Consider the following 12139-nt stretch of genomic DNA (forward strand, 5'->3'; position numbering starts at 1 on the left):
CACTAAATGTTTGTGCTGAAGCTTTGTTGTCAGATAAAGTCGGTCTTGTGAATAATGAAAGTATTTTATTCAGTGATCAAATTTCTTTTCATTGAGTATTCTTGCAATAGAGCATTGTGGAAATTAAAGAAAGCAGTTTTTTTCTTACAGATCTACTTGAAATCTACCTCTGTCCCTAGTGCTGAATCAAATTCAAACCATGTTGTTAGCAATCTATTCCTGGTGCTGTACTACATTCACTTTATGTCATTTTCCCCTGCTATCTATCCCTGTCCCTGGTGCTGAACAACATTCACTTTATATCATATTCCCTGTCCCTGGTGCTGAACAACATTCACTTTATATCATATTCCCTGTCCCTGGTGCTGAACAACATTCACTTTATATCATATTCCCTTTCCCTGGTGCTGAACAACATTCACTTCATGTTATCTTTCACTGCTATCTATCCCTGTCTCTGGTGCTGAAAAACATTTACTTTATGTTAGATTTCCCTGATAACTATACCTGTCCCTGGTGCTGAACAACATTTACTTTATGTTAGATTTCCCTGATAACTATACCTGTCCTTGGTGCTGAACAACATTCAGTTTATGTTATCTTTCCCTGTTAATGTTATATATTCCTGTCCCTGGTGCTGAACAACATTTCCTGTATGTTATTTTTCCGTTATCTATTCCTGTCCCTCGTGCTAAACAACATTTCCTGTATGTTGTTATCTATTCCTTTCCCTGGTGCTGAACAACATTCTCTTTATGTTATCTTTCCCTGTTATCTATGCCTGTCCCTCGTGCTAAACAACATTTCCTGTATGTTGTTATCCATTCCTTTCCCTGGTGCTGAACAACATTCTCTTTATGTTATCTTTCCTTGTTATCTATGCCTGTCCCTCGTGCTAAACAACATTTCCTGTATGTTGTTATCCATTCCTTTCCCTGGTGCTGAACAACATTCTCTTTATGTTATCTTTCCCTGTTATCTATGCCTGTCCAAGGTGCTAAACAACATTCACTTCATGTTATCTTTCCCTGTTATCTATGCCTGTCCTGGTGCTTAACAAAATTCCCTTTATGTTATTTCCCCGTTATCTACAGTAACATCCTGTCCCTGGTGCTGAACAACTTTCAATTTATGTTATCTTTTCCTGGTTAAATCTATCCCTGTCCCTGGTGCTGAACAATATTCACTTTATGTTATCTTTCCCTGTTCCTGGTACTGAACAACAATCACTTTTTTGTTATCTTAGATGTAGCCCTTGTACTACCATAGAATACACACTACAAAATAAAATCCATGGAAGATATGTAAAATACAAACCTATTCCAGCATACACATCCTCAAAATGAAACTCATATACATGTATAATCATGGAAGGTGTGTAAACTACAAACCTATTCCAGCATACACATCCTCAATGTAGGCGTCTATGTTGATGGACGTCCAGGACAGCATGGTCAGTCCAGGCTCCAGGATCCGGTCCACCTTTGCCAGGTGAGGCTTGATCAGCTCCTGGAAGGCTGACGGCACCTGTCCTCTCACTCGATTGTTCTCCTCAAGCATCAGCTGTGGGTACAGATATTTATTTATCTATTGGTTTGGCTGTTCAGCACTCACAGCCAGGGCTGCCCAACTAGCCTGTTGCTATTTTTACCATATACTGAGCTTTGCCATTAAAAATCGAAACTGATTTTTTTTTCTAACTAAACAAACTGTATATTCATTTATTTTTGCAGGGACTTAATCTAAAGGTAGAAGGGGAACAGTTTTTTTCCGTCGTGTTTTGATTTTGTAGCTTAAACAGTTCTGCTGTACAGTAGGGAATACAAGCTATATTTGTGGTGAGTTTAAATTCATGGTAGATACTGGTCACCACAAACACTGAAAAAATAAAACCACTGCGGGAACTTTTATCTTTACAGTATGCGCCCATCACTGTAATGAAAGAGTTGTTGTAAATTAGTTGGGCACAACGTACGGAAAAAGTCACATATGATTTTTTTGTCATGACAAGTCTTATGTAAACTTTGGAATAAATGTTGAGAGGTCTGTGCTTTTAAATTTTCCAAAGTCCGTCAATAAAATACTTTGGACTCTTAGTTTGATATTTGTTTGTACATGTACAAATGTAGCATGATAGCAAAATGTTGCACATTTTTCATAACACATTATTTTGATGATTTATCATCTACATTTATATCAGCTTTAACAATTTGCTATTGATCATGAATTGTGCTAGAATAGAATTTCAGGGTGCCACCTTTATGAAAAAAATCCATGCACCAAAAAAGAGTGGAAAATAAAGCTGAAGTGGGATAAAACGCTGCACCTGTGCTATGTTTCACCTCTATTGTGTTGTGCACCTTAATATCTGTGTGACTGTGTGTGCAAGTTTTCCATACTCCTGATAAAAATCCTTTAACAAAGATTCAAATTACACCCAGAAGGGTTTAAACAGAGAAAGAGAAGTGGATATGCTTGTCATGAAAAGTGCTCATGTTCCAAAGTCCCCAAAAGGCAACATTATGATAGTGTATATATACTGACACCTTTGTTTCATCAATGATTTTGTTGAAATTTTTCATCACCCCCTGTTGTGAACAAGATACATGATTAAGACTATTATATTAAGTATATTTTTGTAAAGATGATGGAGGGAAATCTTCAATATTCAACATGCAATTTACAAACCAACATGTTATACGAACAAACAATATAATACAATCAAGCCTTTGATTTATGTATCACTCTTTGCTGAGTACCTGATGCAAGAAATCTGTGTCCTTGCCAAAGTTAGCCTACTGTCTATTGATAATAACAGTTCCTACCTAGAGAGGCTAGTATGTTGTCTATAGTACATATAGTATAGTGTCTAGATTCTGAATGTTTGGGCAAGAACTTGCAACTAACTTTCTTTGTGCTATCTTCAAGTCTTACCATGATTTCAGACAATATTACTCAAATTAAAGAAGACATTTTTCACAGAGCATGTGAGTTGTAGTTACCTGCAGCTTGTTGTAAAGCTCCTTGAAGTGACCTTGTTTCTGTCGGAGCCCCTTGGCGGCGTGCGGCACCTCCAGACCCAGCCTGGCCATGCACTCCGCCTCCTTGATCAGGGTCAGGATGGACGGGTCAAAGTTCACGAACAGCTCGTTGGTTTCGGGATGCCTCACGATGAGGGAGGCAGCAAGTCCTGCCTTCATAGCATCAACCTGTGCAGGGGTAACAAAACATTGAAGATTTTGTAATGTACAAAATTTCTCATTTCGATTAGTGTGATGGGTTCTTTTGCCTGCCGTAGATGTGGTTCTCCTTAAACAAAGTACCTCTATTTAATGTCCTATCTGTGGGACGTCCCTAACCAAAGCTATATATGTTCTCATTTTCACCTCAGTGAAGTGAAGAAATTCGTGTTAAGACTCAACGACAAAGTGTTAATGCCTCAAAAAAGCATAACAGACGGATTGATAATAATAGATAGGTTTTAAAAGTGAGTACTGTAAGGTTTGTAATGTTGAGCTAATGTATGTATCTTTATTGATTTTAGATTACTTTTAATTGTAAATCATCTTGCATTTCAGCCAATGAAGGCTGCTATACTGTATGTTGTCTCTTGCAACAATGTACATGTAATAAGCCATTCATTCATTCATAAAGTAAAGATGAACTGTTCCTGGTCGTCCAAGGTCTACACCTGCTGCACAGTTTCTCACACAATGGTCATTGTTCTAGGACCCTCCCATCTCCCCTAACATACCTGTCTCATCCAGGCCCTGTGGTACAGCACCTCAAACTCCAGCAGCACCTTGGCCACCTTGTTGTAGTTCCTGATGGTCCTCTTCCCCTCGGGGGTCTGAAGGACGGTGGGGTGGTCCTGGAACATTTCCATGGGCTCCTGCATCCTGCGGAACAGCTGACGAGCCCACGAGATCTTACCTGTGAGAATAGGTACAAAATTATGAACTAAAGACTGTCGCAAAAATGCTGAGACTGAGCTGGATCCTTACACCTGCTTGGAGATTAACTATGTGGTGAATGATAGGATTCACTTTTTTTTCCACTTTTGGGACGTGGCCATGTGGGACTTGCAGTAAAAATCAACCCGGGACCTAGTCCAGGTCCTGGAACATCTCCATGGGCTCCTGCAGCCTACGGAACAGCTGACGAGCCCACGAGATCTTACCTGTGGGAATAGGTAACGTTGGGTAACCTAAATTCGGGATTTTTCCGATAATGGTTGACTGAAATCAATCTAGCAGAACAATAAACCATCCTTTTTTTCTATTATTCTGTCAGTATCATGTACTATCTTTGCACTAATCATATATATGGTAGATTTTGTCTCTAGTCGTGCTGACACCATAATATTTCGACTTGAAACTACCGTGCGCCGCACGCACAATTGTGGTGCTGTCGGACAGGGGGGCACATTAATTCGGGAGAGAAGATTCGTCTTGACTATCTTACCGCTAATCACATTTTATACAGCAGCTATTCGTTCTATCCTTGGCTTGAGGAGAGTGCTATGGATATAGACGTGTCCAAGTAAAAAAAATACACGAAGAAACGGCCGTACCGCACACATCAGGCCAGTTCGGGAACAACCCGTGTGTTGAGTCGGTAGAACTTCACTCAAAGTCGGCCCATCGTCATCATCGGGCAACGTGTAACGTTACATTATTCATGGGAAGTTAGCTGGATGCCGTAGCAATGGTAATACTACTATGTCCATGTGTTCCTTGTTGTGTTAGGAGCAAACTTTGAGGAAAATATCTTCCTCAGTCCACTATCACACGCAGCATTTAGACAAAAAAGTGTTCCTCACAAACCTTTGTCGTCTGCTTGACAACAGGATTCTGGTTAACAATATGGCGGCGGGAAAATACACGTGCCGTAGGTTGTAGCAACAGAGAGGAGTTTTGATGATTGATCACACTTAGAATATAGTTGCAGGTTAGCAAAAGAGATTGTAATAAGTTGTCTTATAAATAATTGTGTTTAGCAGGCAGGAGATGTGACATTTGTCTTATAAACCAGCGAACAACCGTGCTGGGTGATTCTCCCACCAAGCCCCCAGACTCTGTCAATAAGGGACGGAGAGTTTTTGACGTCGTCAACTTCTAATGCATGGTTATCGAAGCTTTTCAGCCAGTGTTCTGAATACGTTAGTCTATCTGCTTTGCATTGCTGGCGTTATAACTGATTTTGCATGTAGCACATATCCCTAAATACCCCGTTTTCGAAAAATCCCGACTTTAAGTACCCCACGAATTTATGTTACCCAACGTTACATTCCTAAGGTCAGATTCTCAACAAAACTTCTCATATATATTAAGAACTTGGAAACTGATTTTACAGCTTTACATCGCATTTCCTATCCCAGGGCCTGTAGATTTTGTAGTGCATGTCCAATCTTAAGTCAATATTACTCTTTGCAATTACATACTATATTATTAAGATTCTGCAGTATAAAATCTTCAGAATCTACTGTTACAGTAGTAAGATTTTTAGAAGATTTTGGATTGTACTTGATTCTGAGAAAATCTTCTAAAAATTTTCCCTATTGGAGCTCAGCATAAGAAGCACTGAAACAGCATTTAGTATAGAAACAGTAAATTCGATAAATTGTAAATTTCATCTTTGGACCAAAAACGGAAAAAATAAAAAAATAAAAACTCAATTGATAAAGATCAAAAAAGAGCTACTTAAAATTAAACTGTATTCAATCACAGAAGTCATTGAACAAGGTTACTGTTTGATACAAAATGTTTTCTGTAGCAAACTGTTTTTACCTGCAATAGGAGGCATGTCCCTTGCCACTGGTGGGTCAGCCTTCTGCTGACTGTAGATCTTGGATGTCTTTTCAATGTCTTTACCAAAGTTCTGCAAGATCTTGGCATATTTCTCTTCAATGTCAAGGTCAGGTATGCCGAGTCTGCACAACACACATACAAAAGATGAACAAAAAGTCAGGAAGAAATTAACATTTTATTTCAAACAGAAATGTACATAATTTCACACATTATATCAGCATAAGCAGCAGTCTGTAGTGATTAATATTCAATTTCTGTTTAGAGGAATGAAGGATTTTTGTTGGAAGGAAACAATTGGCAAATATGATGAGTTTCTCACTGTCAGTACTAATACACATTCAATTTTATTTAGAGATGATATTGTTACAGTTTCCTAGTCAAAATGATCAGACACCTACATGTTATGTATACATAGTAGGGAGGACAGGGCTTTTTCTGAAGAGGGGAACAAGGGCGCTGCCCCCCCGTGCCCTTACCAATTGTGCCCCCTTACCCAGGGGAACAGATTCAAGTACAAAATTCTGATTAACCAGGGATGACATGTGGCCACAGTCTTCAACTGGGTACTCTTTGACAGTAATTCTGTCCTCAGGAAGCCTTGGAATGCCCCATCTTAACTAAAAATTCATAAAACTACACACTATCCCCCCTTGTGGTCACTCTGCTCCTTTGTAATGCCCCCCCCCCCGCCATTTTCCCCTACACTACCAAAAATATTTTTTCTTGCTTTTCTAGTTTTTCTCGTTTTTTTAACTTGTGGACAAATATTGAAAATGCCAAGAACGAATAAGAAAGATTGAGGAATTAGTCTGATTCTTTCCAAGATGGCAATTCTCGCAACAAGGAACCCTTTCCTATAATTTCAAGAAACTATTTTTCAAGAAAATTTTCACCCTCACGAATTTCTAGAAATTCAAGTCCAAATTTCTTGTTTTTATTGACTAACAAGATTATTTTTCTTGTTATTTCTAAGAAAATATTATAATTTTTCTCTCCCCTTTCTTGAAAAACCTCACTTTAAGACAAATTTGTAAGAAAAATTACTGAAGAGAAAAATTCTCATGTTTTTCTTAAACACAGATTATTACTCAAGGTTTTCTTCTTTTAAGAAAATTTTTCTGTGTATAAGACGAAACAAGAAAAATAAGAAAAGGCATTTTTGGTAGACGTGTAGAAAAAACCCTGAGCTCTATATAGATTCCAGGACAACAGTGAGAGTTTATGTTACACAGACTAAAACATATATCCCACCTCTCGTATTTCCTCAGCAGTTGTAAGGCCCTCTGTGTGTTGGTCAGCCTGTCAAAGGTACTGTCCATGAACTGCCTGATGCCAGAGTGGATCTCGGCTATGTTTGTTTTGAACTCGTCGTAGTCCTGGTCGTAGTCAGCCTTTCGTTGGTCTAACATGTTGTAAGGCTTCTTCTTCATCCCCGCAACAAGCACCTAAAAAACAACCTTGTCTTGAGTATGCTTTTTCTTAAATCTTCACTCTGGGATATTTTACATGCTTAAGACAAGTAAATTTCATGGATGACATCCTCTGCAGACTCCAAATTTATGACATATTGTCCTATTTTTGGCATGTTGACCATTGGCAAAGGGTAAAAAACATCTTGTTCTTTATTTTGAAATCAGGCAAAAATTAATATGAGCGCTAATGTCATCCATAAAACATACTTGCTGTGGCCTAAGTAGAAAAGAAAATGTACCATGAGTAGTTCCATTCCAAAATATTTCAGACTTCATCCAAAAACGCCTGGTTTGGTACTATAGCATCTGCGCATCATGGTGATAACAAATGCTAACTTTTGTCTCATAATCTATCGCTGTAAGACATAGTCTGTTTTCATGTTTTAAGAGATTTTACAATGTACATTGTACATATTAAGAGAGGACTGTCCTAAAACCATGAACTGGAGAAGGGACACAGGAGGAAATGAAAAAAAAGGATTAGTGATCTTGATCTAAAAAAGAGCTACTCTTACACAGATTGTGACAGAGAAGATGGTATTTACAGGTTCATTGTATCAGGGAACTTCCGCTATCTCTTTTTGACTACATGTAATATATTGAGCAGTGGACCGTGACTTAACATTCTCTCCTAAAGGACTGTAACGGTTACCCTTTCAAGTAGCAAACAAGTCTGGATATGACTTTTGACCAAAACAGATACTAGTACAACAACCTAAGAAGAAAAGTCCAGAGGCAGGTCCAGTGGAAAGCTATTGTCAAAGTATGCCTCTCTGCTTGGGGCAAAGACCCAAAACCAAAACCAACATGATACATACCGTCAGTCTGCTGGCAAAGCTCTCCATGCCTTCAATCTTGCAGTCAGCGAGTCTGGAGTAGGTGTTCATGGTCTCGAACATGTCCAGGATCTTGTCCAGCCTCCGCACGAAGGTGTCGAACTTGCCGAAGATGTACATCTCGCTGAAGTCGAACTGCTTCTCGTTGGGCATCTTGTGCAGCTTCTGCCGGGTCTTGTGGAAGCAGCGCTGATACTCCTGGTTCAGCCTGTTAAAGTGTAAGCAGTCTAACTTAGGCCATGTTCATTTTACTATATGTATACTATACATGTATATATATATATGAACAATATTATAGGTTAACACATTGTATTTAGCAATAGAATGTACTCGTTTTGTGTTTCATTCTTTATAAGGTTGACATCTCCACACGCATTAATTTTTGTCTGTTTTTGAAATAAAAAGCTGTTTTGACCATTCCGTAAATAATGCGAAGCATCTGAAAATTAGTAAATACTGCAGATTGCCCAAAAAATATCGGAAAACGGATACACATGCCCGTAGCCAGGATTTTTGATGGGGGAGTTCGTTTTCTGATTTGACGGACTATTGAGCGCCGAAGGCGCGAGGGCTCGCGCCAAAATAGGGGGGTCCGGGGGCATTCCCCCCCGGAAAATTTTGAAAATGGAACCTTCTGAAACGGCATTTCCCACGTTTTGGAGAGGATTTTAAGAGAATAGTTAGAGACACTCACATGACCGTTTCAGACAGATTTATTGGAAGAAAAACAAGTGTTGAGTATATCTGTCATTAAATAGCCTCGATCCACATAATCAGCCTTTTATATAAAGCAAATATAATCATGTTGAACAGTTTTTACCTAACAGTCTTAGCAATCTTAACTTGATATTCTTAACCTTACACCAAACAGCCTTCACAATCACAGTCTTAACTTAGTAGTCTTAACCTAACATCTAACAGGCTTGACAGTCTTAACTTATTCTTAACGAAATGTTCTTAACGTATTTGTCTTAGCGGTCTTTTATCTTACGGACAAAGAAGAAAAATAAATATTGAGTATATCCGTAATGAAATGGTCTCCACATAACCAGTCTTAAATATAAAGCATATAAGTTATGATTATAACCTAACAGCCTTCGGATTCTTCACTTGATATTCGTAACCCAGCACCTAATAAACAGCCTTAACAGTCTTACCTTGGTAATCTTAACCTAACATCTAACAGGTAAACAGTCTAACTCATAACCGTTAATTCTTAACCTAATTGTCTTTGGTCTTAGCAGTCTTATAACAGGTTGTGCAGTTCTAGTCTCACAGCGGACCACCAGTTTCAAGCGGTGACAGTTTGTTTTTGACGCGCGCCGCGTTCCGCCCCCGGGCCTTTATCAGTATAATGCGGACTCGGGAAAAGCTTAGTTTGTATTTGACGCGCGCCGCGCTCTGCCCCCGGGCCTTTATCAGTATAATGCGGACTCGAGAAAAGCTTAGTTTGTATTTGACGCGCGCCGCGCTCCGCCCCAGGCCTTTATCAGTATAATGCGGACTCGGGAAAAGCTCATTGAAAACCACAGGGTTCACCTTTATTTAAGTGACCAAAGACAGTGACGTTTTATAGGAATCCAGTCCCGCTCGGGATACAAACCAGTCGGCCTTTAAAAAAAAAAAAATTAACTTGAAAAAGCGGACCTTCGATTGTGTAGGGGGGTTCGGACGAACCCCCGAACCACCCCTGGCTACGGGCATGATACACGTACTAATGGCAAAGTTAATTCGAAAGTCAAAGCAGCAGATATAGAATTATGTTAAAGTCTTAGGACAAAATTGAGGAATCTACTGTTCTGTATCCCATACTCTGTATGTTCAATCTTCCTGACCACTTAGATTTCATAATGAAGGCAACTTGTTTTTCTGCCAAACTTGTTTTTTTCTTCGCACGCTCGCATCAGTATGGGGATACGCTGGACGAGCCATTGGCTCTTCAACATCATCACCAATTTGTAGTTGCCAGGTACATGTAACAGAGATTGAGATTAAACCAGCATGGACCCTCTGGACAAAGCCGCTTGGAAGCGTGGTGCAAAAACTACCCAGCTGCTGCTCACCCGTGTGTAAGGGACCCCCGCAGCAGTTTAATAATAAGTTTATTGCAAATTCATGCCAGAAGGCTAAATGCAAATAACATACATAAAAGAACAGTGTACAAAATAAGTATAAAAGCTGCTTATCTAAATTTTACAAATGTAATTGTCTATAACTAGTAATTGTCTATAAATACTGGATACTAACTACTAGCCTTACCTGATACAGGCCCTGAGCTTGCTGAGTAGCGTCTCCCTTGGCTGACTCCAGATATCCTCCAGGCCTTTGTTAGTGATGAAGGCTTTACAGGCCGTTATCATCTGATTGGTCACCTTCACGAACAGCGACGTCATCTTCTCCGAGGTGTTGTAGTAGCGAGAGTAGGAGTTGATCATCCTGATGGCGTTGATTAAGCCAGGGATGGCATCCACCATGCCAACCTAACAAACAATCATATCAACAAACAATCAACAATCAGGCAGGCAAAGTAGTGGGCAACCTCGAGCCAACCGTACGTACACACTCACGCCGTATCTTCAGAAAAGATGCTGTAGCTGCATGTTCCCGTTTAGAAATCAATCAATCAAAAACAATTAAGAAACATATGGGTTAAGTTCCGTGGATCTGTGGACCTGGGTTTGATCCTGGGGTCGGCCCCAGCTTGGACATGTTGTAAGGGATTGCATTCATCATTTCGGATGGTGACATACAGCTGTATGAGGGGGCTTCAAACGTAAGCCCCAAGCGTCAAATCTCTGCACATAAAAGAACCCAATACACTTATAAAGAAGAGTAGGAGTGACCCAGTGTGCTTGACTAAACACGCAGGGCATGGTCAGTCACAATGCACTTATAACTAAGTTCATAAAAGTGTCATGCTTCGTCCTCAGTCTGAGATTCGACCACTTTACCTTTACCTTTACCTCTGAGTGTAGGATTCTGCTAACTGTACTGTAATGATAGAATTTGTGAGGGGTTTATAAAGAATGCAATGTGTATGCAACAATAAGTGTGTATTGAGCCAACTTGCAGTGAAGAATTGAGTCCAACATCATTTTCTAAAACTGCTTCAATTGTCAATGGATGGTTTTTCAGCACCTGTAAAGTCCATAATTATACTTATGGAAATCTATGAATGCATCTTCCCTTACCAATATCATTGAGTTGTATTCATAACTCTCTACAAAATAAGCAAGTTAAGTTTCTTGGTAGGTACTGAAAAGCCATCCATTGAGAAAACATTTTTTTTTAAACCACAAAACTTTCTTGCCACTGCAAAAACCGTGAACATTAAACCACAGCAAAAAATTTCAACATTTGATTTGATATTCACGGCTTTCATGGAGGTCTCTTTACCATGAACTTAAAACCACTGCAAAAATGCTAAAGTTCTGTCTTCTGCCTGCCTACCCCCTTGTTTTTAACCGCGAGCTTAAAACCGCTGCAAACACTCCATTTTCTCCCAGGACACTATTACCAGGGCTGTCTCCATGACCCATCCTTCCGTCCCAGGACGGAAATTTGCTTGTTGGGACGGAAAAAAAATTCAACCCTGTCTATCCAAAAATATCAATTTCATGACCTAAAACTGATCAAAATGTATTTTTGTAAGCTTACAATGACAAATTCAACATTGAAAATCAAAAACATGGGACGGAAAAAAATTTAAAGCTGGAGACAGCCCTGCCCTATTACGAAATCAAACCTAAAGCAATTTTGTCCTTACCGGGTCACTGTTGTATAGAGGATCACAGTATTTCTCCAGGGTGTACAAGAACTTAACATTGTCCTTAGCTTCATTGGCAGCATCAGTGATTCTGTTATCAAGTTCCCTCCAAGTCTGGAAAGCACAGAAAACAGATTAGTCAGAAATCTTAACCTTTAGCACACTGAAGTAGCCATTTGGCACCCAATTTCCTATTGGTTACAGAGTTAGGCAGCAGGGAGAAGGTTAAAGTTCTTTTATTTGGTTCATTCATTG

At 39.4% G+C, this 12139-nt stretch overlaps 1 protein-coding gene across 1 annotated transcript in view; it reads right to left on the reverse strand.

Annotated features, from left to right (window-relative positions):
- LOC136437921 (dynein axonemal heavy chain 5-like) overlaps positions 1-12139 on the reverse strand; it is a 120211-nt gene that overhangs the window by 70662 nt on the left and 37410 nt on the right. The window contains exons 9-16 of the mRNA XM_066432503.1: positions 11885-11998; positions 10378-10598; positions 8101-8326; positions 7062-7255; positions 5790-5932; positions 3755-3933; positions 3003-3209; positions 1392-1563 (exon numbers count right to left, since the gene is read on the reverse strand). Coding sequence (XP_066288600.1) covers positions 1392-1563; positions 3003-3209; positions 3755-3933; positions 5790-5932; positions 7062-7255; positions 8101-8326; positions 10378-10598; positions 11885-11998 — 1456 coding nt within the window. The remainder of the gene's footprint in view (positions 1-1391; positions 1564-3002; positions 3210-3754; positions 3934-5789; positions 5933-7061; positions 7256-8100; positions 8327-10377; positions 10599-11884; positions 11999-12139) is intronic.

This window comes from Branchiostoma lanceolatum, chromosome 7, assembly GCF_035083965.1.
Source record: "Branchiostoma lanceolatum isolate klBraLanc5 chromosome 7, klBraLanc5.hap2, whole genome shotgun sequence".
In the NCBI taxonomy this organism is placed as follows: domain Eukaryota; kingdom Metazoa; phylum Chordata; class Leptocardii; order Amphioxiformes; family Branchiostomatidae; genus Branchiostoma; species Branchiostoma lanceolatum.